Raw genomic sequence first — 26,199 nt, 5'->3', positions numbered from 1 at the left:
TATATATAGATACAACACAAACAGACACAGAGACCCCATAGTTCCCGTTCCAAAATTTCAGCCATGAATCAGGTACAATAGTACAAAATCCATCAGTCACCTACAACACAGGGAATATAGCCAATATTTTATAATAACTGCCAATGAAAAAGCAATCAGTCGATCTAAGAAAGAAATGGAAAATTTTATTTGAGCCAAATTTGAGGACTCTAACCAGGGAAGAGCATCTCAGAAAGCTCTGAGAACTGTTCTGTCCATTAGAAGTCAAGGCACAGTTATATAAATTTTTTGAGACAGAAGGCTGTACATCAAATGACATGTTGTTGACAGTTTACATAATCCAGATCTAAGCGTCATCCTGGTGAGTCATGTGACCCCTGACAAGATCAAGAAGGAATGTTACCATTTGAGGAGTTGGCTTGTCGATGCTAGGAGAAAGTTCCTCTTGATGGTTGAGCAGGTATTCCTGCTGATGGGGGAGGGGGAGGTCTGGTCGATGCCTAATGCAGACACACACGGCACGGTGCGGGAAGTGAGGGGGCCAAAGGGCAGAGTAGAGTTTTTTTTTTTTTTTTTTGCGGGCCTCTCACTGTTGTGGCCTCTCCCATTGCGGAGCACAGGGCTCCGGCCGCGCAGGCTCAGCGGCCATGGCTCACGGGCCCAGCCGCTCCGCGGCACGTGGGATCTTCCCGGACCGGGGCACGAACCCGTGTCCCCTGCATCGGCAGGCGGATTCTCAACCACTGCGCCACCAGGGAAGCCCCAGAGTAGAGTTTTTATGTTCAAATTTGTCTTGTCTTGCCGTAAAATATGAATTTTGTTTCACATAACTATAAATAGAGCATAACTTTAAAAAATTGTGAATCACTATATTGTACACCTATAATATATAATATCTACATCAACTATACTGCAATAAAAAAATAATAAAAGGTAAAGTTATCCCCGCAAAAAATCTCATCAGTTACAAAAGGGGTTGGCTTCAAATTGGGTTTCTGGCAGATGGAACAAATCAAGGTCACCTGTTTAGATGGCTAAACCCTTTTTACTAATATACGGGGAGAAGACATTTGTATCTATCTGTCCTTGACAAGTCAAGTTCCAAAGTACCTGTCCCTCCCCTCCCTTTTGTTTTTTCTTAGGTTAAGAGTTACTGTCCTGAAATTTGCATTTTAAAAGACGGCCTGGATAAGAGTTCCCAGAGAGGACCAGGTAGAACATTTACATCTGAAAGGCATAGGAGAAAAGCGAGTTCCTCCTAGGAAGATTTTGTTCCCTTAAGGCCAGAATTATTTTTACTCTTGTCTTGCCAGAAAATAGGAATTTTATTTCATCACTTCCATGAATCAAAATCAAGTACGTTAAGGGCTCCCTCTGGAGAGGAATCAGTTTTCCAGCAAAAGCGACGTCGTGGTCCCTGTCGTCCCCCCAGCCCACCACCGCCGCCAGTCAGGGTACAGGGCCTTGGTGTGCTGGCACCCAGGGAGGGAAACACGGACTCGGTGCATCTGAGATGAAGCCTGCAGCTTGTTCCTCCCGGTATCCTGCATCCCCCTCCCCTCCCCTCCGTAGTCCTGGGACTGGAGGTGGTGGGCTCTATCTAGCCCTGGAGGGAGTCCCCTCGGGCCCTTCTGGACGGTGTGAGTGAGCCGCCTGGGGTCTCTGCCTGCCCCCGCCATCCCAGGCACTGGACACCGAGGGCATGGTCAACAGTGCTGGATCTGCTGGAGCGCCAGGGCCTGGGGGGACTGCCTGGGAGGGGAGGCCGACCCCGCTGCGCATTGGGGGTCCTCTGGCACCACGGTCCGTGAGGCAGCTGGCCTTTGAGCCACAAGTCACAGCTACTCAAAACGCCCCGGCCCGCTGCACTGAAATCGGACCGCCTGGGATCGCTCGGGACCTGTCCCCTATCCCCCCACCCGAGGCCGGACCCGCCCCGCCCCTCCCCCCCTGCCCCCCTCCCCCCATCCTGGGACAGGCCCCGACCCTCCGGCGAGGATCCGCCCCCAGGCAGGTCCCTCCACCCCAAGGTCCCGCCCCCAAGGTCCCGCCCCCAGCCCCGCCCCCGGCAGGCCCCGCCCCTCCCCCGGCAGCCCTCTGCGCGCCCCGCCGCCTCCCGTCAGTCCCCCGGGCCCCGGTCCCCTGGCTCGCGGGCATGGCGCGCGCGGCGGGGCCCGAGCGGCGGCTCCTGGCCATCTACACCGGCGGCACCATCGGCATGCGGAGCGAGCGCGGCGGTGAGTGGGTGCCGGCGCCCGCGCCCGGGGGTGGGCTGGGGGTCGTCCGCGCGCCCTTTGGCCTGTCGGGGGGTCGCCAGGCCCCGCGGGGCCGCGCACCTGAGCCCGCCGCTCCCGGTGGGCGGTCAGCCCTCCCGGGGGCACAGCCTTGCCCCCGCGCTGTCGCCGGCTCCTCCCGCGGCCGAGCCTCGACCACCGTGGCGTCTGTCTGAGCGCTCTTCCCCGCACGGACAAGCCGGTGGGCAGGTGTTCAGAGGCTGCCGAGGCCCCTCACTCGGGACCGGCGAGCGGCTGCAAGGCGACCCCAGCCGTTCCCCGCTGTTCCCGGCCCGGGCTCGGCCGGGCAGCGGGCACCAGACACCTTTGGGAAGTGTTCACGTGCACGAGGAGGCCGGGCAGATCGGGCGTTTCGTTTCTCTGCCCCTGGGACGTTGGCCTGAGTCGGTCCGCGAGGCAGTGACTGCTGGGCCGGGCGCTGAGCTCTGCGGGCCGCTGGGGCAGGGATGCCCCCAGGCCGGGCAGAGCACCTTTGGGCAGGGACCGCGTTTGGGGAGCCTGGGGCCCTGCAGGGGTGGGAAGAGGACTGCACACACCTCCAGAATGTTCCAGCGCTCCCGGGAGAGCGGACACTGTCTGTGCCCTCCACACAGCACCCCCCCCGGGCTCCCTCCCTGGCCCCAGGTGCCTGTCCAGGCTGTCCTCACACCCGGGGCAGCCCCACACCTGGCCCTGGAGTGTCCCCCTACTCAGATCCTCTGCCAGCCCCATAGCGGGGGCCTTGCCAGAGCTGCCCCACCCCCGCCCCGCCGCCACCCCGTGCTAACAGGACGGTTGCCTTTGCCCTTGGTCCTGGGGCCACTTCCCCAGCCCTCCCCTCCTGGCCACCGTTTCCACTGAAGCAGCTACCCAGATGCCACTAGCACCTTCTCTCTCCAGCAACTGCTTCTGGGTCCTCTGGGCCTGTTCGTGCCATCCCCCCGACACCGGCTGCCAATTCGCAGACGTCTCTTGAGGCCCATTCCGTGCTGGGCCCCAGGACTCAGCCCCCCAGAGAGCCCTGTCCTGGAGGGGCTCAGGGATGGGGGGCATGGTTTCCACACCCCGTCACGGCCTTCCCCCCGGTTGCTCCTCCCGGGCTGCGGGAGAGTCTGCCCTGTGCCGCCCCAGGGCTGGGGCAGAGAGAGGGGAGTGGCCGGCCCTGTCTGCATCCCTGGACTGTCTGGGGCCCTGGGCCACCCCTGTCGCTGCCCCTGCAGGCTCGGTGCCTGGCCGACTGTGATTGCTGAGGTTCCGTTGAGCTCGACTCATTGTTCTCCAGGGTCCAGGCTGCAGGGACAAGGTGGACTCTGACCTGGATCCCACCTGCACTGCGTCGTGTCCCCTCGCAGCCCCCCACCTCCCCGGGGCCCCCTAGGCTCACTCTCCCAGGTGCTGCATTTTCCAGAGAGGAGGTAAACTCCCACGTCTGGAAGGTGACCTGGAGACCGACTCTAGAAAGATGGGGTGTGGTGGGAACGCCTTCCAGGCGGGCAGGACTCATCCAAGAGACCTAGGACAGCACCCCAGGCCGGGGAAGGAGCCCGATGGGTGGAGGAACCAGGCCTGGGCCCGGTGGGCTGCCGCGCTCTGCTGGCCTCTGCCCTCTCGGAGCCCGGCTGGGGGCTGGGGGGACGCAGACGCTCCAGGCCCTTTCTGCCTGGGAATTCTGATCCGGAGGGCGGAGGGCATCAATGATTAACTCGCCTGGCACTGCTGATGTGGCTCCGGCCCGCGAGGGGTCGGTGAGGGGCGACCACAGCAAAGCCGCTTGGATTGTCGCTGTTGGGACTCTTCCTGCGCCTGCTGGTAAACAGCGGCCTGCAGGGCACTTGGCGCCTCACGCGTGAGCTCTGCCAAAGGTCGGGATGACGAGGGCAGGGCAGAGGCCGTGGCAGCTAGGGGCGCCCCTCACCCATCCCCTCTCTGAGTTCGGGGAAGATGTCTCTGGTCAAGGGACATCGTGAATCCCAAATCAGCCGATGACCCCAAGCCCAAGGCCAAGCAGCAGCACGGCTGAGGACCCCTGACGCCCTGAGCGTCCTGCGTGGGCCTGGCTCCTGGCCCCTGGCGGGTGGGGCAGGGTGAGTAGAGCCTCGGAGCCTGGCAGCTGAAGGTGCCAGGACATCCCAGGAGGCCTCCGGAGGGCCTGGCAGCCAAGCCTCATCCAGAGGGGTGATGTCCATGACTTCTTGTGCCCTTGGCCTAGACCCCCTTCCTGAGCAAGTCGCCACACGCTCACAAGTTCACTGTTTTATAGCCTGAGCTGTCCTGGGACAGCTGTCCTGGGACGGCCCTCACAGATGAGAGTGTGTCTGCTGGAGCCGCTGCCCGTCACTCGGCTCCCTGCCTGCACGGCCTGGGGACAAGGCCCGGGCAGGGCCGCTTCTGCTTTTGTAGGGCCTGAAGCTTGGGGGCCTGCGCTAAGAAAGAGACTACAGTTTACAAAATCAGAATTAGATGTGAAAGCAGGTGTTTGTGTATTCGTTGGTTTGTTCCGTCGTTGTTAGGTTTTTTTGGCTGCACCACACGGCACGTGGGATCTTAGTGACCAGGGATCGAACCCGTGCTCCCTGCAGTAGAAGTCTTAACCACTGGATTGCCAGGGAAGTCCCCTTTTTTTGTGTGTTTTTTGGGGACAGGTGTTTATTTAGAATGACGAAGGAAATCACAACAAACTGCTAGTTCTTAAAAGCCAAGAACATTACAAAACCCAGAAAAAATAAATATATATTTTTTTGTGGTATGCGGGCCTCTCACCGCTGTGGCCTCTCCCGTTGTGGAGCGCAGGCTCAGCGGCCATGGCTCACTGGCCCAGCGGCTCCACGGCACGTGGGACCCTCCCGGACCGGGGCATGAACCCGCGTCCCCTGCATCGGCAGGCGGACTCCCAACCACTGCGCCACCAGGGAAGCCCCAGAAAAATATTTTTTGTTCGTTGACTTCCTGACCCTCCCTCAAGGCTGTTTTCCCCACACTTTTGGCTGCTTCGTGTAATGATGTGTTGGCAGAATTCTGCACAGAGCAAATAGAACAGAAGGAGAGTTTAGCCTTCTCTTTGGCTGGTTTTGCCTGTCCACCCACACGCTCCGCAGGCGGGGACCACCAGGGTCTGGGCCGTGTGGGGCTCGCTGGCCCTGCACCTTCCTGCCGCCCCGAGGCGTGGGGTGTCCCGGGAAGCCGGTGCCCCACCGTCCGCTAGCAGTAGCCTCGCTCTGGGTGGAGGTGACCGTGCACATCACCTGCCCCGTCAGTGGATCCCCAGGTTTACATGGACACCCCAGTGCCACCCACTGGGAGGGCAGCTGGAGTGCAGAGTGGCGTGCGGGCTTCCTGCGGCTGCCCTGACCCATGGCCACAAACGGGGGCCTAGAGCAGCAGAGACCTCTCTCAGGAGATGCTCCACCACTGCAGGCCGGCGTGTTCGTGTCTCTGCTCTGTCCCTACATGGCCTTCTCTGGGTGTCCACTCTCTTCTGCCGCTGTCTTGCAAGGATGCGCGTGGTGGCACTCAGCACCCACCCGCGTAAGCCGGCATCGTCTCATCATCCCAGGGCCCTAACTCAATCACGGCCTCAAAGACTGCATTTCAGGTCCTGGGGATCAGGAGGGGACACCTTTGGGGGCCTGCTGCAGAAGGGTGGGCGGCTCTGAGCCTCCCTCAATGCCCAGGGTCTGGAGTTCAGGCCTCTTTGCCGTCAGGACTGGCGAGTCCAGACCTTTTTGCAGGCAGGTGTGTGTCCTGGTCACACTTCAGGCATCTCGGGAGGGTGGCCGGGCTGGCAGTCCCACGTGGATGTCCCCTCTGTCCCCTGAGCCCTGACACTCCTGCAGCAAAGCGTATGGAGCCCCTAGAGGGCGCCTCCTGGGTTGGGGGGCTGTTCAAGGTGCTCCCCCTTGGGTCTCCTTCTCTGGCTGGGGAGACGGCACCATGAGCGTCCTGGGGCCACCGCAACTGTGTTTACTGGGGGTTGGCAGGAGCTGGGCCTGGGATTTACTTGGGGCAGTTTATTACGCAGCAGCAGGAGACTGATACACCAGGCAAAGGGTGAAGGCCGCTGACCCTGGTCCTGAAGGTCTTACATGTTTCAGCCAGGGTGCTTCTCGAGGGAGGCCCCTGCTGTTCTCGCCTCTGTGTCCAGGTGTTCGACATAGCCAGTCACGTGGGAGACGCCCAACAGAACCTCAGTGAGGGGTGCACGTGCCCAGAGAAGTTTAGCCGACTTGCCCAAGGTCCCGGAGCTTGCAGGGAGCAGGGTGGGACAAAAAGCCAAGGCCCCAGTGCAGAGATTCTTCTGGGAGCCTTTGCTGAGGAGTTGTTTGTTTCCAGGAAACACTTGTGACTTCTCAGGATTTTCTTAGAACACACGCCATTTCTGCCCAGTGCCTCCTTAGATGCATGTTTCTGGACATGGTGGCTGCAGGCAGAGGGCCCGGGCTGGACCCTGAAGGTGTCACACACAGTCCATGCAGGGAGAAAGGGTAACGGGGAGCGTGTGGGAATGGCACCAGCATCTGGACATCAAGGAGGGCTTCCTGGAAGTGGTATCCTGAGCTGGGATGAAGCACCTGCTGGATGAGAAGCGGAAAGGAGCAGAGGACTTCCAGGCAGAGCCAGCAGCGTGTCCACGGGCAGAGTGGCGTGGACGTTCTGGGAAGTGGGGGAAGAAGAGTGGGCACACGTGTCCGAGTTGTGAGCGGGCCAGGCCCCCTGAGCCTCGGTGGCGGAGCCCTGGGGCTGTCCGGGTGAAAGAAGCAGTCCCGACACGGGGCAGCTGCAGGCCCGTCTGCCCAGCCTCTCTCTGACTTCCCTGAGGGCCGGAGCTCACCCAGCCAGCTCCCAGCCCCCCACCCCCGCTGGGGCCTGGCCCCCAGTGAGGAGGGAGGGGCCGGAGGCCGAGGGGGGACGTGGAGGGGGAGGTGCTGGTGGTGGCTACCAGCCTCTGACGCCCCCCCCCCCCCCGCCCCTGCAGTGCTCGTGCCTGGGAAGGGCCTGGCCGCCGTCCTGAGGACGCTGCCCATGTTCCACGATGAGGCGCACGCCCGGGCCTGTGGCCTCCCCGAGGACACCTTAGTGCTGCCGTGAGCGTCGGCTCCTCTGGGCTCCCGGGCAGGGACGATGGCCAGCTGTCGTGGGGTGGGGGGCATCCCGAGACTGGCACCTGCCAGGCCGCGGCTTCTTAGCGTGTCCGTGGCGAGCTGCTAGAGGATGCCGTCCCTATGGGCTCCCACTTTGATGGCTCTAGAACTGACTACAGCCCCCTTTCCAGTGAGCCCCGTGGGGACTCATGCCCATCAGGAGAGGCAGGGCCTGGCCCCAGGTGCCCCCTCCTCGTGCAGGTCCCTTGTCTCCCAGTTCGTGGCCCCGGCTGCCCGGTGCTCTTCACTGCTGGCCGGCTGAGTGGGGAGGTGCCCTCCCGGTCGCTGACCTCCCTCCTGCCAGCAGCCCTCCTCCCAGTGTCCTCCTGGCTCACCGAGGGGAGGGGCCGCTGCTCTGGAGCAACCTGGCCTGGCCTGGCCTTGGCCCCTCCCGGGGACCACGGCCCTTGTTCCTGGGGCCTCGAGTGGAAGGGAGCCGGTGGGGTTGCAGAGCCCAGGGCCGCGGCCCTGGGTGCGGGGGCCTGGCCGGGCAGAAGGGAACGGGGCCGCCGAGTGCGAGCCTGCTGTCTACCTCCTGCAGGCCTGCCAGCCCCGCCTGCCCTGACCAGAGGGTCATGTACACGGTGCTGGAGTGCCAGCCTCTCTTTGACTCCAGTGACATGACCATCACCGAGTGGGTTCAGATCGCCCAGACCATCGAGGTGAGGTGACGGGGTGTGTGTGTGGGGGGGGGGGGGGGGCGGGGCTGGGGCCAGGAGCCAGGTGGGTTGCACCTCAGCTGCGAGGCTCCCAGGCCCTTTTACCTGCACCCGTGAGCGTGGGCACCGAGGGCCACGTCTGCTCTCCTGGCGAGGGGGTGGCCCGGGTGGCCGTCTCGATTTGTTCAGTGAGTCACTTTGTCCCAGTTAGTATCCTGGGCTGAGACACGCAGTGCTGCCCTGCAGACTTCATGCCTGGCCCAGCCCTCCTCTGTCTACCCCGTGCCCACGCCCACCCTAGACCGTATAGTCTTCGTGGATTTAGGGCCCACAGAAGGCCATGGAGCCTGCGAGGGCCTCATGGTTTACACACTGTGGATGCCTTACCTGCAGCCCGAGCCACCCCCCGTCAGCTTTCCTCCCTGTCCTCCCCACGCCACCGGCGCCAGCCCCTATTCCCGCTCAAGCCTGGCCCCCGCCAGGCCCACTTCTCACCTTCCTCCCTTAAGAAAGCCTGCTCCCCACAGAGGCTTGTCACACAGCCTGCCCCTTCCTGGCAGCTGGGCGCTGGCCCCAGTTCCACCCCTGTCACGGTGAGCACCTGGGACCGCGTGAGGCCCTGGGCCCGGCCCTTGTGTCTCTGAATGTCCGTAGCCGTGATCTGGGGCAGTCTTCCTGCTCTGTGGCCAGCAGCATCCTACAGTTGGGGCCTGACCGCTTCTCTGAACGCCCAGGACCGCTGTCCTGGCTGCAGAGGCCAGCCATGCGCAGATTCACTGTGTGGCCAGCAGAGGGCGCCCAAGCCCGCCACGTGGCTTGGCTCCCGGGCAGCTATGGGCCCAGCCTGGCTCGGTCTTTCAATGGGCCACGAGAGATGGTCCCCTGAGGTCCCCTTGTTTCCCGGGACTGTGCCCCTCGCAAGCACAACCCGGGCCAGCTGCCCACTGAGGCCCAGACTCGGCTGCCCGCTAGGAGGTGGTGGCAGGGGGTGCGTCCCTGCAGAGGTGGCCTGTGTGCCTGGCTGCATCCTTGCCACCTGCCACGGCACAGCGGCTCCCAGCACAGGCTGTGCCTTGTGCCCGTCGCTTGTGTCCCCGCCTGGCCCTCCCACTGGGCCGAGAGGCTGGTGGGCTTGCTCTCCCCTCGGCCCCTGCCGCCCCGGGGCCAGTGGTCACCGAGCAGGGGGCCCTCCAGGAGCAGTGGGCTGACCAGACCACGCATTGCACGGCGGGGGGGGGGGGGGACCATCCCATTCTCAGATAAGAGTGTTCAGAGACACCGACCTGAGTTCTCTCGTGGGCAAGGCGTGTCACGGGGAGGCCCGAGGGGACGGGAGGAGGCTGTCCTGGGCGCGAGGAGAGCCTGGGTGCCGGGACTCCAGGCAGAAGCTCCGTTTCCAGTGGGCTCCCCTGGCCAGCGGTGGCCCGGGTCCCTCCGGCACCTCCCTGGGTCCCTCCAGCTACGTGTGGGGCCCTTAGCTTCCTTTTCCTGGCGGCGCCGGAGGCCAGGCCTGCCTGAGCTCGCCGCCCCTCCCGCAGAGACACTACGGGCAGTACCATGGCTTTGTGGTCATCCATGGCACCGACACCATGGCCTTCGCCGCCTCCGTGCTCTCCTTCGTGCTGGAAAACCTGCAGAAGACGGTCATCCTCACTGGTGCCCAGGTAACAACCCGGGCTGCCTAGCGGGCGTAAGGTCTGGGCCTTCCTGAGGCCACGGGGCAGTTCGGCGCTGCCAGGGGCCCAGGTGGGTCCCCGGGCTCCTCGCTCGCTCCGGCGGCCCCCCGAGTTGGTTCCCGCTCCGCCTGAGCTGGCCGGCGCTGGTCAGAGCCCTGGTCCTGCCTGTGCCAGCCCCGCCACCCTGGGGGTGGGTCCACAGCCTGCTGCCGGCCTTGTCCAGCTGCCCTCCTCTTGTCGCTGTCCTCCTCTTCCCCCTGTGGTTCCCACTTGACGCCGTCCCCGGGCAGCTGGGCACATGCTACCCCCTCCTCTCACCCTGACCCAGCACAACCCCCAAAGCCAACAGGTTGAATATTCTAGAAAACTGCTGGATTTGAAGGGGGGCAGTGGGGGAAGCCTGGACCCCGGTCAGGGCCTGCATCAGAGGCTGCCTGCGGCGGCGCCGTGGGGCCAGCCCTCCCCAAGGCCCTGGAGAGCCTTCCCCGGGGTCCCAGGTCGGGAAATCCCGTTGCCAGGTGCTGAGCCGGCCGCCTGCCCTGCTCTGTCCGTGGTCCCCACGGGTGTCCCGGTGGGACGGCCCCACTCGGGAGGCCCAGGGCAGCACCGCACACACCCCACTGCTGCCGGGTACGTCCCGCTGGGAGCTCGAGTGGAGGGGTGGGGTGCGGGCTGACCCTGGCTCTTCTCAGACCCTCCTGAGCCCCTGGGTGTAGGTCGCCATCAGGCCTCTCCCAAGGGGCAAAGGGCAGAATTCTGAGCTCTGCCGGGAAGGGTCACGCCTGTGCTCTTCTGACCCCCGCGCTGGCCCTGCTGCAGCGTCCCTGTTGCAGCGCAGGGGAGACTGAGGCTCAAGGCCCGGGGCCGCTGGCCCTCCGCCCCACCCCTTATGAGGACCCCGGGCTGTGGCCCCAGGCCAGGGCTCTTCCTCTGGAGGCCCTGGGCCCACCCCCGCCCCGCCGGCCCGTCTGCACACCCCTTAGCAGTCCAGCCCCTTGCTGCCTTCCTGGGCAGGAGGCGTGGGGGTCTGGGTACGGGTCAGAGCCGGCCCCAGGGACGTTGGCCCTCACGCAGACACGGGAGCAGGTCTGGGACGCGGTGCTCGGAGGCCCCGCGGGAAGCCTCTGGCCAGCGCGTCCACCCACGGTCAGCTCTTGGCCACCCTCTGCCCCGCCGGTCCAGAACCGGCTGGGGCAGCGAGGGAGCAGGGCCTCTGCCCGGGGCCGGGGAGCTGGGCCGGGCGGCGGCGGGTCCCTGGGCAGGAGCCCGTCCGGCCGGCCCCCGGCAGCGGGCACTGGGGCCCGCGGGGAGCAGAGGGTGCTGGGGTGCGGGCCAGACTGGCACGGGCAGCGGGCGCAGCTTCCCAAGCGGCGGTGCCCCCCGACCCGAGCCTGCCTGCCCCTCTCCGGGCCCCCCTGTGCTGCCTGAGCCCCAGCCCCTCTCCTCGCCGTGGCCTCTACCCCAGGTGCCCATCCACGCGCTGTGGAACGACGGCCGGGAGAACCTGCTGGGTGCCCTGCTGCTGGCTGGCCAGTACGTGATCCCCGAGGTACCACCCCCCTCCCTCCTTCCTGCTCCTGGGAACCCGGGCCCGAGGCTCGGGGCGCGGCGCTTGGTGGCACACATGGTGGGGGCGTTGGGCGGGGTTTAAAGATCTGTCTTTCCCCTTGAACGTGAAGTACGCCGTCACCGGAGAGGAGATGGGAGAATAGAGAAGGCAGCAGGAAACAGTCGCTGCCCCTCATCTCCCCGAGACGTCTGCTGCTGACAGTGTGGTGGATTTTCTCCGGGTTGTGTGTGTGTGTGTGTGTGTGTGTGTGTGTGTGTGTGTGTGTGTGTGTGTGTGTGTGTGTGTGTGTGTGTGTGTGTGTGGTTTACGTATATTTGTCACATACCTCTGAGATGGTATGTATTTATTTATACCACACACATATGTACATGTGCACGTTTCCGTCAGGAGGTCGTACGGGCATGGTTTTGGAGCGGCTTTTTCCTCTTCATCTTTCCCGGTCACGTGGTGACACAGGGAGACATTTACAAGATCCCCCCTCACATCTCAGGGCACAGGCAGAGGAGCTCTGGGAGGGGGTCGCCCGCCCTGGGGAGCGGCTTCACAGAAACGCCATCAGGGCCTGTGTCACTGCCGAGGTGCCCAGCCCGCCCCACGGGGACAGCTCCTGAGCGGGGCAGGGGCTCCCGGTGCTGAGCTGCCCCCCGCCCCCGGCAGGTCTGCCTGTTCTTCCAGAACCAGCTTTTTCGGGGCAACCGAGTGACCAAGGTGGACACGCGCAGGTTTGCGGCTTTCTGCTCCCCCAACCTGCCCCCTCTGGCCACCGTGGGCGCTGACGTCACAAGTAAGCGAGCAGGGGTCACGTCGCGTCACGGCGTGCAGGGAGCTGCTGCGGGACTGCGGGGGCTCCTGGGCGGGAGCGCACGGCTCGGGGTTCTGCCCTGGGCTGCGGAGAAGCGGGGGGGGGCCTGGGGGCGCTGCTCAGAGCGGGGAGGCCCCAGCAGGTAACCCTGGCTCCGAGCCGGGGGGCCATCCCAGGCGGGGCCGCGTTTGGGCGATCAGCCTCCTGTACCTTTCCGCGGCCACGTGGCCCCGGGTCCAAGGATCCCTCAGTCACGGTCAGTGGCTTGCCTCTCGCCTTGGCCTCCCGGGGACGTGGTTCTGGTAGTGCGACCTCGTCCTGGGGACTTTCAGGGGTGTTTCCATGCCCTGGGCCTGGCAGGCCGCCCAGCCCCTGTCGTGGGGCTGCCTGACGCCTCCCGTGGGTGGCGGACCCTGAGCACTCCCCTCGGGGAACCCGTGACGCTGGCCCTGGTGAGGAGCCGTCTCCAACCCAGTCCTCGGCGAGCGCTGCTGCGTTGGTGCTCAGGCCTCACCCGACTCGGCCGCCCTCACGGCCATGGAGACTCTCTCCACCAGGGATGTCCGCTTTCCTGTGTGTCTCTGGGGCCCCCTGGCCCCCCTCCGGGTCCGCCGTGGGCATGGCCAACCCCTCCGCGAGGCAGCGTGACGGCTTCGCTCCGGTGGCCTTGCTCTCCGCCCAGCCCCTGCCGTCTCCATGCTGCCCTCTCGGCCCCCGTGTCTCCTCCTGTGCCTTCGAGACATGGGCATCCAGGCGTGGTGGCGGGCAGGACCTCTGCCAGGCGGTTGTGGGGCTACAGCAGGAGGAGGGAAGGACCATGCAGGGAGGCATTGCGGCCCTGAGCCCTGACTTCCTTCTGGGGGTCTTACTCTGCATTTCCCTCCCCCTACCCACCCACCCTGCTTGCTGGAGCGGCCCAGGGGTTGGTAAGGCCCAGAGCGGTCAGTGCATCTAAGGTGTGTATAGCACGCCCGGGTTCTGGGGGCCAGAGTCAGGAAGGCTTCCTGGAGGAGGTGGCCCACGTGCTGGTGCTGGCGCTGGCAGATGGATCGCTTCCTTGCTGTGGTGGGCATGGCGTTCAGCCCCTCCTGCCCCAGTGCCAGCCAGCCGAGGAAGGAGGAGTGGGTGGGAAGGAGGGGGCGGCCACTGTGCAGGCCTGCTTCCCCCGTGGAGGCTGAGTCACACCTTCTCTGGGGCTCAGAGGGGAGCTCCCAGGACGCAGCCCACTGGCAGGGGCGGAGTTCACCTGGATCCCCGGGCCCCTACCTGTGCCACGCCAAGCCCACACCGGCCTTGAGGTGCAGGGCATGCTGGTGCGGGCTGGGCTGGGCGGCTGGACGGGCGTGGGAGAGAGGAGAGGCCGCCCTTGGACCCCCAAGCCCGTGATCCCAGGAGGATTGAGTCCCCCCAGCCAGGGTGCCCGTGTGGCGTGTGAGGGCCCCGGGCTGGTCCCGGCACCTGGTGTTGAGAAACACCAGCCTCTGCCCGGGATGTGCCCGGCGGGGGCCCTGGGGAGGCGGGGAGCTGGGGGCTGACACCAGCACTGGGGCGGCCGGCGCCCTCTCGCTGCTTTTTGTTGCGTTTTCCCTCCCCTCTGTGAGGGGCGAGGGGCTCAGGAGGGGGAGCTGTGCTGGGTGAGGAGGGGTGCACGGCGGGAGGTGGGGGTGGGGGGGTGGGTGCGGGCCCCGCCCTTCCCCCAGTGGGTGAGGGACGTGCGGTCATACCGAGCCTCCAGGAGCGCCAGGTCCTTGCTGTGCAGAAGCCCTGGTCCCAGGGAGGGGGACTCAGGCCGACAGCCTTGGGCCAGGGGGGTCCTGGTAGCCGAAGGGGACGCGGGATGCAGTGTCCCCTGTGCTCGCGGGCTCCGCTGCGTGGCCCTGCAGCGGCACTGTTAGGACCTAGCAGGGACGGTGGTCCTCACACCACCTCCTCTCCTCTCGGCCCCTCTGTGCATGGGGACAGGGGTCCCCTGGTGTCCAGGAGGCCCAGGTGGAAGGACTTGGGGTCCCATGGGCTCTGAGGGGGATGGGCTGGCTGGGCGGGGGGGGGGCCCTCTCTGTCCCCGTAAACCCCTCTCTGCAGCCATAACTCCTGGCTGGTGGCCTCGCTCCCACCTGCCGCCGTCTTGTCTGCTCGCCCAGCTGGGGCCGGGCCCCGAAATTGAAGGATGCCTCTCGCTGCTGACGGATGCTGCGGCCGCCCTCCTCCCAAGCCCATCCCCCAGAGCCCCCGCGTCTCCCACCCTCCCAGCTCCCCGTGAAAGCACGTGTCTGGAACGTTCCTCAGTTTATTATCATATGAGAATTGCTCTGGTGGAAACAGCAGAAGGCCCGCAGGCCTGCACCCCCCTCCACGGGACCGGGGTGGTGGAGGAGCCCTGGGTGGGGGTCCTGGAGCCCCCATTCCCCTCCGGGCTGTGCACCTGACTCTGGGTAGCCTTGGGCAAGGCCCTTTCCCTCCCTGGGCCTCAGTTTCCCTGGGTCTCCTTGGTACCTGCCCCCTCAGCCCGGCCTCCGCCTGCTCGAGGCTGCCATGTGCGAGGGGCTGAGAGGATGGGACAATGGGCTCAGTGCTGGGCTCCTGAGGGTCAAAGGCCAGGCCTGCTGCCCAGACCCCTGCCCCCTGCCAATGGGTGGAACAGGAGAGCTGGGAGGCCTCTGGTGGCTTGGTCCCCGCAGAGCAGCTGCCTTTAGACCCACGGAGAGCCTGATCCTCTGGGGAGTTCTCTGCATGGCGGGCACTGACCCCACGTAACGGCCCCCTTCACTCTCCACGGGGCTCAGGAGCCACCTGGGCGTGGAGAGCAGGCTGGACTCACGTTAGGCCTCTGAGACTTTGGGGTGAATGAGATGGAGGTTTTCTTTCCCCAAAGGTTAGGGATCCAGAAGACTCATTCATTCATTCATTCATTCATTGGCTTGCTGGGCCGTGGGCCAGGTCGGTGCCCAGTAAGTGGCTCGTGAGGCTGGCTGGTCAGAGGACACTGCCTCGACCACTCCTGGGATCCAGTATCGCAGGTTCCTGGTGATACCCCGGCTCTGCCCCGTCTGCTGTGCTTCTCGCCTTTGCACATGCTGTGCCCTCTGCCTGGAAGGCCCTTCCTCCACCTGCCCTCTCCCCTCTCCTGCACTGGCGTGGCCTGCTGGGCTCTGGAGGCCTCCGTCCCCGCAGGGTCCTCTTTGCCCTCTGGGCCCCACGCCCACCACGGGGGCTGGCTCAGGCTGGAGCTGCGCCCCTAGCCTGAGTGAGCTGGGAGAGGGGGCGGGGGACGTGACTCCGGAGGCACCAGACGGAGGCCGGGGGGGCGGGGTCCGGGGAGGCTAGGCCGGGGCCGTGGCCTGCAGCTGGCCAGAGGGTGTGCATTCGGTCCCCCTGTCCTCACAGTCAACTGGGAGCTGGTGCGGAGGGCCCGTGGGCAGGGCCGGCTGGTGGTGAACAGCAGCATGGAGCGCGACGTGGGCCTGCTGCGCCTCTACCCCGGGATCCCTGCCACCCTGGTACGGACCCCGGCTCAGCCCCCGTGGTGCCTGCCTCGTGTACCCCCGCCCCTCCCCACCTTTGTGTCACTGGGACCTGCACCCCCTCCGCTGCCGTCTCAGCCCGGTCGCCTCACTTGTGAACTGGGCTTGTCCCCGCGGACGTCACAGCAGCGGGTTCCGCGGGCTCCTCTGAGGCTGATGGAGTGTGGCCCTGGACTCTGCTCTTTCTTGTGGCCGCTCTGGTGGTCCCTGCCGTGCACCCCTTGGCCACCGGCTGTCCCTGGGGCGGACGTGGAGCCTGCCTCCGTCCCGCCCAGTGAGTCGGGCCCAGACGCTGGGCTGCCGGTTGGATGGAGGCTCTCGGGTAAAAGCGTCTCTGGGCACTGCTGGCGCTGAGTGCGGGGCTGCAGGGGCTCAGAACACGCTTGCTTCAGTGCTGTGACCGGCGGGGCACTGCAGCCCCCTCTTCTACCCGACACACGTGGCTTCCCAGGTGTGTCCCTATACCTGGGGTGGCCCGGCATCAGGCTGCCTTTAACCTCTGGGCCGCAGTCTGTGAACTGGAGCCTGCTCCCCTCCTGGGGCTCTGGGGACACACGGGGCAGAGCTGCGATGGGACCAGAAGGGGTTTGCTGGAGGCTCCAGTGAGAGCTGCACTCGAAGATGAGGGTCGTCCCAGGGGCTGGTGGCCGGAGCCCACGCACGGGTCTCACGCACGGGTCTCACGTCGTGTAGTAGCCAGAGGGCACTGCACGAGGCTGCCATCTTAAGAGGGGCTGAGCTGCACAGGCTCCTTCTGGGAAAACGTGCTGGCCTGTGAAGTCTTTCTAGAACATGCTGTAGCTGGGGGAGTGCAGAGCCATAAGCTGGGCCAAACTCCGGCAGGGGGACGGGACCTGCAGGGCTTCACTCGACGGGGGCTTCTGGGCCGTCAGGGCAGGGCCCGTGGGTGGTGAGCCTAGTCCGGCAGCGGGTCCTAGTCTCCAGTCTCCCCGTTCCCGGGTATCTGCCAGGAACAGGTCTGCCCTCACCTTTGGCCTCTACCTGGAGAAGCAGGGGGAACCGACGGCAGTTCTGAAAGGCTCTGATGGGGGCACAGCCAGAGGGCTGGACGCCTGCTGCACAGGCCAGCAGCTTGGCCTCTGGGCTCCCCCGCGTGGCGGGTTCAGGGACAGACAGTGCTCAGCCCTGGGGCCTCTGGGCTGTGCCCACCAGTGCTGACACAGGGCGTGGCTGAGCTGGGCAGCAGGTGTCCCCGCAGGGTGGCCTCTGAGGGGACCATCCTTGTTCGAGGTTAACCCCAGGCCCCGTCCTCTTTTTTTAAATTAATTTATTTTTGGCTGTGTTGGGTCTTCATTGCTGTGCGCGGGCTTTCTCTAGTTGCGGTGAGCGGGGGCTGCTCTTGTTTGCCGTGTGCGGGCTTCTCATTGCGGTGGCTTCTCTTGTTGCGGAGCATAGGTTCTAGGAGCACGGGCTTCAGTAGTTGTGGCGCACGGGCTTAGTTGCTCCAGGGCATGTGGGATCTTCCTGGACCAGGGCTCGAACATGTGCTCCCTGCACTGGCAGGTGAACTCCTAACCACCTTGCCACCAGGGAAGCCCACATCTTCTGTCTTCCGAGTGGAGCCTTGCAGCCTCGTGGGACGTGCGGACAGCTCCCTGGCTTAAGCAGAACCCTGTGTGTGTGTTTAGCTGCAGGGCCCTTTCCCCACACACTGGCTTGCGGGGAGCATCACCTGTTGTGTGTCAAACGTGGCAGAGCTTTGGACCGGATGGAGGGGCTGGGGGCCGGGAGGGGTGGTGTGGTGGCCCAGCTGGGACAGGGGACCCTTCACTCTGTGAGACCTCTGATGGCCCTTTCTCATGTCCAGCTGGCTCCCTGTGACCTCTGACCCATTTCCACGGTGCTTGTGGCCTTAACACTTAGAAGGGGACCGGGGTCCCTTTGGGGGGATGTGTTGGGGAGTGTGGCAGGCGCCGAGGGTTCAGGGCCAGCCTATTGGTCCCCGTTGCTGGAGCAGGAAGCAAGGCCCCTCACCCTCGCCTCCCGGCCCCTGCAGGTCCGGGTCTTCCTGCAGCCCCCCCTAAAGGGCGTGGTCATGGAAACCTTCGGATCAGGAAACGGGCCCACCAAGCCCGACCTGCTTCAGGAGCTGCGGGGGGCAGCCGAGCGAGGCCTAGTCATCGTCAACTGTACCCACTGCCTTCAGGGCGCCGTCACCTCGGACTATGGCGCTGGCACGGTGGGGCGGGGACACCGAGGCCTTGGGAGGGAGGGCGGGGGCAAGTCCCGCTGTGACCCCGCGCCCCATCGTCCACCTGCGCCTCCGTTCCTGCAGGCCCTGGCGGGAGCCGGCACCATCTCCGGCTCCGACATGACATCGGAGGCGGCCCTGGCCAAGCTGTCGTATGTGCTTGGCTTGCCGGGGCTGAGCCTGGATGACAGGAAGGAGGTGCGTGCTCCCTCAGGCTGGGGGCCCGGTCCCGCGCCAGTGGGCGGCGGGGCCCAGTCCGGGGGATGTGTGCGTGGGTTTGGAAGGGGGGCGAGGACGGGGGGCTCCCCCGCTCGGCTGCCAACCCCAAGCCCGGGCACTGCCTGTCCTCACCTCGAGGAGCCCCAGATCTGGCTGGGGCCGAGCACCCCCAAACTGCTCCCAGCGTATCCCCTCCCTCTTGCTTTTCAGGCTGGCCTCAGACACAGCTGTCCCCGGGCCCTGGCACTGGGCAGAGGCCACAGGGGCCCGGGGAGACCCTGGGCTGGAGGGCTGGAGGGTGGGGCCGGCCTGGTGTGGGGATCTGGCTGGGGTTGGGCTCCGGCCTCAGGCGTGGAGCCCGAGGGAGGAGCTTCAGGCCCGGGGCCTGGGGTGCCTGGCCTGTGAGGTTGGTCTGGGCTGCCGGGTCCGGGTCCTGATGGAGCCGGCCCGGCTCTCCATGTGCTCCGCTGGCAGCTGCTGGCCAGGGACCTGCGCGGGGAGATGATGCCGCCTGCCGCGGACGAGCTCCGGCCCTCTCTGCGGGGCAGCACGCTGGGCCGTGGGGTCGCCCAGCTCCTGAGTCTGAGCCAGGTACTCTCCAGTGTGGGCAAGGGGGTCTGGGTGGCGGGTCCCTGAGGGATGGGCTCCCGCCCCCTGGCGTTTTGGTGTCAGGAGCAGAAAAGCACCAGGCACGAACTGGTTCTGGGCTCGGGGCCACAGCGGGGAGGGTTTGCAGGGACGCGTGGGCCAGTGTGTGGGAAGGGGCCAGGCAGTCAAGAGGGGCCCTTGCGGCGTGCACCCGGGGGGAAGCCGGGCCAGGCCTGCTGGCCCTGGTGCAGGGCTGCCTCGTGAGAGGGGCGCCCTCGGGCACCGTGGGCGCTCCGTCCGTCCTGCTGCTGGCGGCAGAGAGGTGTCTGCTCTGGGGTCTCCCCGGGAAGAGGGGCCAGGCTTGGAGCGCCTTCCCCTTCTCAGCCAGGGTGCCCAGGCCCAGAAAGGGACCGAGGACTTGCTCTAGGGCCTGGGATCTGAGATTCAAGCTGGGCCAGGCTCACGGGGGTGACCGGGGCCTCCTGATGCTCCACCTTACCACGACCCCCGGCACCGGCCTCTGGGACAAGTGTCCAGACCTGGTGAGCCTGGCAGGAGACGGGCACCGTGTCCCGTTGCTGACCCAGTCACACCACGTGCCTCAGTTTCCCCTCTGCAGAGGGGGGGGTGTGAATGGAGAGTGGCACGGGCTCAACCTTCTTGCCAGGGACGGGCAGCGGCCGGATGGGTGCGGCCTGTCCTCACAGTGGATGCCTCGGGCCTTAATGACTCGAGAGGTCAGGGTCCGCCACGGCGCCTGGTGCAGGGATGCCTGTGGGGGCCTCTGATGGGACCCCCAGCCTCCTGGCGCCTTGGGGAGCTGTCAGGTGACCCATGGAATTCCCAGCACCGGGGCCAGGCAGCCCTTCCCACCCTCCCCCAGGCAGGTGCCCTATGAGTCCCCCTGCCTCCTGGCCCGCAGGGGAGGCAGGAGAGAACGTGGGTCTCAGCGGGCGGGTGGCAGGCCCCGGTCACACAGCTGATGGGACAGAGCCAGGTGGTGGCCTGTGTCCTGCCTGGACTTTGCTCCCAGGGGTGGGGGTCCCGAGTAGGCCTCAGATGTGGTGCCCAGCCCCTTTTTTTTAACCATGCTGAGACGAGGGGGCGCTGGACCCTGTCCAGGACTCACTGCCAGTGCGGTGTGCGGGCCAGCAGGGTCCCCACGGGCCCTGTGCCCCACCTCTGCCCACCCGTTGCCCTGCTCCTGGCCCTGCCCACTCCTGGGGGTGCTGGGGGCCCCAGGAGGCGGCAGGGGTCCCAAGGTGCTGCGGCGCCCCTCCCCCCAGGAGGCTGATGATGTGCGGGATGCCCTGGCATCCAGCCTGGCCTGTGCCGCGGCCCACGCCGGTGACCTGGAGGCCCTGCAGGCGCTCGCGGAGCTGGTGAGACCGCTGCCCGCCCTCGGGGACCGGCTCCAGCTGCACCAGGCCCCGGGGGGTGGGGTGCTGCCCAGATGTGGGCGGCACTGCCTGTCCCGGGGCTTGCTCGCCTCCCTGCAGCCGAGGGGGGCACGTGGCTGTCAGGCCCCCGTTGCGTGCACCCCGACCCTGTCCCTTCCCTGTGGCCTACCTGGACCTGCCCGGCCTCCCCTCAGTGGGTGACGATCCCTTGCATCGCCCCAGGGCAGTGACCTGAGCCTGGAGGACTTTGGTGGTCAAACTCCGCTGCACTCGGCCGCCCGAGGGGGCCAGGCTGGGGTGGTCGCCATGCTGCTGCAGAGAGGGCTGGACGTGAACGCACGGGACAAGGATGGCCTCAGCCCGCTGCTGCTGGCCGTGAGGGGCAGGTACTGGGCCGGGCGGGGGGGGGGGGCGGGCACTGTGGCGGATGTGCGGGCAGGGGTGCCACGTGGGGCAGGGCCTGGACGGGGATGCCTCAGAGGGGGCCTTCGGGGTGCCTGTGGTCACACAGCATCCCCAGGCAAAGCCAGGTGGGACCAAGGACGCCTGCTTCCTGGAGCCTCGCCCACCTCCAGCTGGGCCCTGTGCACTAGCGGTGACCTTGCCCTTGCCGGGCGTGAATGGGGCCCAGGCTGGGAGGACTGACTCTGAGCAGGGTGGTCAGGGAGGGCTTCCTGGAGGTGACCTCCAAGCTGAGCCAGGCAGGCCCGGCAAGACCGTGGCACGGAATTTCTAGAAAAGAAAAGCTCTTACAGAGCACAAGGGGTCTCTTGTGTGTTCCCTACATCCTCCAACTGAGGGGCTGGGGGTGGGGCAAGGGGAGAAACCCCCAGCCCAGCACTGGGATGGAGCAGGTACAGAGCAGGTGACATAGTGCCTGACGTTGGGCTGGGTGAGCACAGGTCCCCAAGGGGTCAGGCTCAGCATGTATGCTAGTTGGGGGGTCCCCCAAGCTGGCCCCATGCAACAAACCCGGGCTTTTTAAGGCAGGGCCCCAGCCTGGGTGTTTTGGGGGGCCTCCGCCCAAGTGGAGACTTGCAGAGCTGAGCTCTTGCTGAGGCCCCAGGGCCCTGGGCAGTCACTGTGGGCACCTGACGTCTGGTTCCTTCTAAGGAGGGGCAGAGGCCCCCTGCCCTGCAGCCAAGGCCAGAGGCTGGGGCCCCCTGGAGGGGCCACCCTGTGTGCTCACCTGTGACATGCACTGCAGGCTGGGGCGGCGGCACCTTGCAGGGTGGGTTGCGTGAAGCTCGATGTGGAGGAAAACGCACGAGCTGGTGGTCACCACCCGGGAGCTGGGGTCACGGGCTCTGACCCCTTGCCTTGGGGTTGGGCCTGGCGGGCGGGCAGCCAGCCAGCGCGAGGCCGGAGGAGCAGGCATCGGGGCTGGTGAACACCTGTACCTGTGTCCTCTGCTGGGGCGGGCATCTCCTTGCCCTCCCAGGCCCACCTGGCATCTCTGCGAGAGGCAGGCCTCCTGCTCTGACGGACAGTTGGAACTCACTGCGGAAGAGGGCACGGGAGGGGCTTGGTAGCCACTTGGCCCTCTAGGGGCTTACGTTGCTCCGAGGCCTGGAACTTTCTGGGAAGGCCTAGGGGCTGGGGCGGGACCACTCTCCCACCTGTGTCCCCTGCCGGCAGCCGGGAGGAGCATCACGTACATACGTGCGTGTGGGGGTGTGGGCGTCAGCGCACTGGTGAACGCGGCTGTGAGTGTGTGTCTGGGACACGGGATCGCAGCCCTTGCTTTCCATCTCTTGCAATCCCGCGGTTTAGCGTCTGCCACAGGCCCCGGGCCCTCCCCAGGGGGCTCTTGGCCTGCAGGACCCTGGGTTATTTCTGGGGCTTTCAGGAGTCTCGTGGAGAGCCCAGGCCACCAGACCGCTGGGCTCAGTCTTGGGCCGGGGCGCCTCACCCTTGGGGCAGTGGGCAGTGGGGTAGCCCCTCCCTCTCAGCCTCCTGGGAGCATCGAAGGGTTCTCAGAGCAGGCGGGGACAGAGGGGGAGGGTGTGCCCATGGCGCCCAGGCCAGGGGATCTGGCTGGAGACTCCGCTGCTCACACGAGGGTGTGGGTGCCAGCCCGGTGAGCTCACCCCGTCCTGGTCCCACCCGCTTGTCCCCAGCTGGCCGTCACGGCAGCTCCCTCGCCTCCCGAACCGGCCTCCCGGCTCACCGCCCAGTGGGCCCTGCTGTGCCCTGGAGGGGCTGGCCTCACCCTGGAGGGCTCCGGGGTGGGGGTGGGGGGGACCCCACTCTCCTCCCCGGCTCCCTAAAAGTGGGGTGACCGTGCAGTTGATGATACACCCCCAAACTGGGGAAGGGCCGCCAAAGGGGGGGCTGCGGATGGAGGTGCTGCTCAGCTGGGGCTGACTGACCGCCCCCCCGCCCGGCGTGGGTCAGGCTGGGTGCCGGGGACCGAGGTCGGGTGGCCCTAGTCTGGGGAGGGTGGGTTCCTGGTCTTGGGCACGGGACAAGGCCCTGCCGGTGTCTAGCGGAGGCTACGGCGGGCAGGCAGCCACCATGCTCTCTCTCACGGCAGGCATCAGGGTGTCGTTGGGCTGCTGCGGGCAGCCGGGGCCTGCCTGTCCCCCCAGGAGCTGGAGGACTCGGGGACAGAGCTATGCAGGTGAGGGTCGCGGGCGGACCTGTGCTTCCCAGGACGGGGGCTTTGGAGAGGGGAGAGCCCATCGTGCACCCGCTGGGCCCTTGGAGCACTTGAGGGTGGGGTTCGATCCTAGGAGAGGGGGCGGTCCAGCAAGGGGGTGCGTGCGGGAGTGTGGGCTCGGGGGAGCCCGGGCTGCGTTTGGGGAGGTTGGGGGCACGGGGCGGGGGCAGGACAGGCGGCAGCTCTCACGCGCGGCTGCGCTCCCCCGTGGGGAGAGGTCAGCGCGGCCCCACGTGGCAGGTCCTCCTCCCCATCGTGGAGAGGACACCAAGGCCCAGCAGCTGCCCTGCCCTGGTCGGCGCTCGGCTGCCAGCCGCCAGCAGGACTCTGACCTCAGCCCCTCTGAGTGACCACCAAGCAGGCCTGGGGGGCTGCGGCCCGGGAGGGGTGGTGGTCGGCTGGGCAGGGGGCAGGCCCAGGGCTGCCGGCCTCCGCTCCTTCCTCCGACCCGTGGGCCCCGCCCTGTGGCGCTGCTGCTGTTCTGTCACTGTCTCCCCGAGCCCCGCCAGCCCCTCCTGTGTCCAGCCTGGGCTGCCATGGGCGGGTCTGAGGGCTCGAGGAGGGGAGGGGCCGAGGGAGGGGAGGCCGGGGGTGGGGGTGGGGGTGGCGAAAGCGCCTTGGAAGTCAGAGCCCCCAGGCGTGGGCTGGGTGACAAGGGCGGTGTCTTAGACCGTGGCTGCTGTGGTGTGAGGAGGGGTGGCTGCCAGCTCTCCAGGAAGAGGATCTGAAGCTCTGGCCCCTCGACCCCACCGGCCAGCATCCCCCCACCCCCTGAGCCTTGGAGGCCCCCGTCCTAGACACAGTGAGGTGGAGAGAGCCCACTGGCCCCAGCCTCAGCCCCTCCCTCCCTGGAATCCTGCTGGCTGACCTGCGTCTTCTCAGCACCGACAGGGCTAAGGCGGGTGGGGGGGGGGGGTCTCAGACATGCGGGATGGTGGCGGGGAGGGAGGCCCCGGCGGGGAGGGTCTTGGCTCTGAAGGGACTTCTGGGGTGACTTGGTTCAGAGCTGCACCCCAGGTGGGCCTCGATGGCTCGCTGACAGATGGGGAAACAGGCAGAGGGGGCAAGTGACAGCCAGCTCCCACGGGAGTGGGTCATCCGCCCTGAGCTGCTTGGCTGGATTTGGGGGGCCCTTGGCCGGCTCTTCCAGGAGGCGAGTGTGTGGGAACCAGCGCGAGAGGCCTGGGGGCAGATCTGGGGGCGGGGCGGCTGGTGGCGCCATCAGCGTGACTCACCTCAGGAATGACCCAGCGCCGCTCTGGGGGCTGCTGCCGCCGTTTCCTGACCCACAGGGAGTCCCTAGGGCCCCCTTGGGGGATGGCAGCCCTGGCCAGCACACCTGGCTTGGACCCCTTCCCTGCCTGGTCCCAGGGCGGGGAGTGGCCTCGTCTGAGAGCAAAGGGAGGATGCGGATGACCCCACGAGGGCCTGGGAGGTGCTCTGAGTCCCCCGCCACCTCCCTAGGGCAGGTAGGCCCAGGCCCCCTCCTAGCCAGGACCCCCCATGCGGCCTGCTGGGTCCAGAGCCATTCCCCCAGCGCCACCCCCACCCCCCCAGACTTTCCTCCAGCCTCTGTGGGCCCTCCAGGGAGAGCTGTGTTGTGAAACATGAAACTGGCGGGCGGCACTCAGCGGTGGGGTGTGGGTGCATCCTCACACGTGTGCGTTCGTGTATGCACCCTTGACCTGAGTCCCAGTCACCCCTGCTGGGTGAAACCAGACTCCAGGCCATCCGCTGGCCCACAGCGACTCCTGCAGTCCTGCCCTGGGGCTCGGGCACTGCTGGGTCAGCTGTTTGGGACTGGCTTTGCAAAAGAGCTGGTGGGCAGATGGACAGGTGCCCAGCGGTCTCTGACGGCTCCCCCTCCCAGGCTGGCGTCCAGGGCAGACTGTGAAGGCCTGCGGGCATGGTGGCAGGCAGGGGCCGACCTGAGGCAGCCGGGCTATGATGGGTGCAGCGCCCTGCATGTCGTGAGTGCCGCCAGTGCCCTCTGGGGCCACCTCCTCCAGGAAGTCCTCCCTGACAGCTCCATTGGCTCCCCCTTCCCAAATGCCCAACTCCTGCTCTCCGGGTGGATGCACTTCATATGCGGGAACCACAGGGGTGGGAGGGCTGTCCCTTTTCCTGTCCCAGGTTCCCTCCCAGGGCCCAGACCTGTGGGGATAAGGGCAACGGAGGAGTCATGGGGTCCTTGGTGCATGGGGGGCAGGGCAGCCTGGTGGGCCGCTGGGGGTGGGAGGCGGAGTTCAGGGCCAGGGTGCTGGTCCAAGTCCCTGAGGCAGCCGCTCCTGCGTTCCCCCTCATCCACCCTGCAGGCAGCGGCAGCTGGGAACCTGGAAGTGGTGGCCCTTCTGCAGAGCCTTCAGGGTGGGGCTGGTGGCCAGGCCGCGGGCCCGGTAAGCCCCCCACCCCCCTGTGGGGTTGGACCTGGTGGAGACTGTGTCCTGGGGACAGAGCCGGTCTAAGTCAGTGGGGACTGCAGAGCCCCTCCTGTGGGTGGGGTGCACCCTCTGTGGGGAGCTGCAAACTGCCTGGAGGGAGGGCCACGTTTACCCAGCTGCACCTGACCCCCTGCTTCCGTCCTGTCAGGCCGCCCCATAGCGCCCCCCTGCCGCGGCACCGGAGGCCCCAGCCATGGCCAAGAAGCTCCCCGATCCTGGAGGGGGCCTGCCCGCACTGCCCCGCCCCACCCGGACCAGCACCCGCTGGGCTGCGTGGGCCAGGTTCCAGCTGACTCCCCACCCCCACCCCATCAGCTGGCCTTCCGAGGACTCTCCAGGCTGGTTGGGTTTGCTCAGGTCCTCGGGTCCCTGCCCCGTGAAAGGCTGCTTCCCACTGACAGGTGCCCGGGCTTGTCTGTCTGCTCTGCCCGCATACAGTAGCTGGGCCTCCACTCCTCCTCTACAGACCTCCCATTGTCAGGAAGTGCTGCCTGGTGTCTAACCTGAAGCCGTCCCGCTGCAGCGTAAGCCAGTCCTTCCTGTTGAGACCTGCAGGAAGGCTGGTAGCAGACCCGCCCCTGCGGCTCTGACTGCGCTGTGCGCCCCCTTCCCCTGCCCCCCTCCTCGCCGCCGGAGCTGCTTCCCCTCCTGCTTCCAGAACACGGCCTAAAGGTCTTTGTTGGGTAGAGTGGTAATAAAATCTCTCTGAGGGCCATTCCCTGCCTAGATCCCCAAAGCCCGGCTCCGGTGGGTCCGTCTGGGTCCCAGGACCGTGGGTATGTGTGTGGGGTGTCAGGCCCCAGGCTCTGGGTCAGAGGGCGGTGTCTTCAGCCCCCTGGGGATGAGGGGCCCTCTGCCAATCCTTCCCAAGGCACCAGGAGGGAGTGTGGGTGTGGGCCCCCTGGGCGGGGTGGGCAGGCCGTTCCCCTCCCCTACTTTTCCCACCTCCCCGCCTGCTGTTCAGGCTGTTCCCTCCCGCAGACAGCCTCTGCCCCGTGTCCTCTCCTCCCAGTCCTCCTCCTGAAGCTCGGAGTCACC

At 66.3% G+C, this 26,199-nt stretch overlaps 1 protein-coding gene across 10 annotated transcripts; it reads left to right on the top strand.

Moving 5' to 3' along the window:
- The first annotated feature begins 2,076 nt into the window (after positions 1-2,076).
- On the top strand, positions 2,077-25,897 carry ASPG (asparaginase). 10 transcript variants are annotated; one of them, XM_067027657.1, is made up of 16 exons: positions 2,077-2,237; positions 7,246-7,354; positions 7,953-8,073; positions 9,609-9,734; positions 11,212-11,295; positions 11,974-12,100; positions 15,503-15,615; positions 17,657-17,839; positions 17,936-18,049; positions 18,545-18,661; positions 19,945-20,040; positions 20,281-20,444; positions 22,595-22,681; positions 24,591-24,690; positions 25,036-25,116; positions 25,310-25,897. In XM_067027657.1, the coding sequence occupies exons 1-16, from the start codon at positions 2,156-2,158 to the stop codon at positions 25,319-25,321; spliced, it is 1,716 nt and encodes a 571-aa protein (XP_066883758.1). In that variant the 5' UTR covers positions 2,077-2,155; the 3' UTR covers positions 25,322-25,897. The 10 variants fall into 10 exon arrangements, with proteins under 10 accessions (XP_066883758.1, XP_066883766.1, XP_066883756.1 ...); XM_067027655.1 differs by having other exon boundaries at positions 2,085-2,237; positions 25,628-25,897; XM_067027658.1 differs by having other exon boundaries at positions 2,085-2,237; positions 25,600-25,897.
- The last annotated feature ends 302 nt before the right edge of the window (positions 25,898-26,199 follow it).

This window comes from Kogia breviceps, chromosome 3 (genome assembly GCF_026419965.1).
Source record: "Kogia breviceps isolate mKogBre1 chromosome 3, mKogBre1 haplotype 1, whole genome shotgun sequence".
NCBI classification, from domain to species: Eukaryota; Metazoa; Chordata; class Mammalia; order Artiodactyla; family Physeteridae; genus Kogia; species Kogia breviceps.
This window is presented reverse-complemented; position numbering and strand designations above follow the sequence as displayed.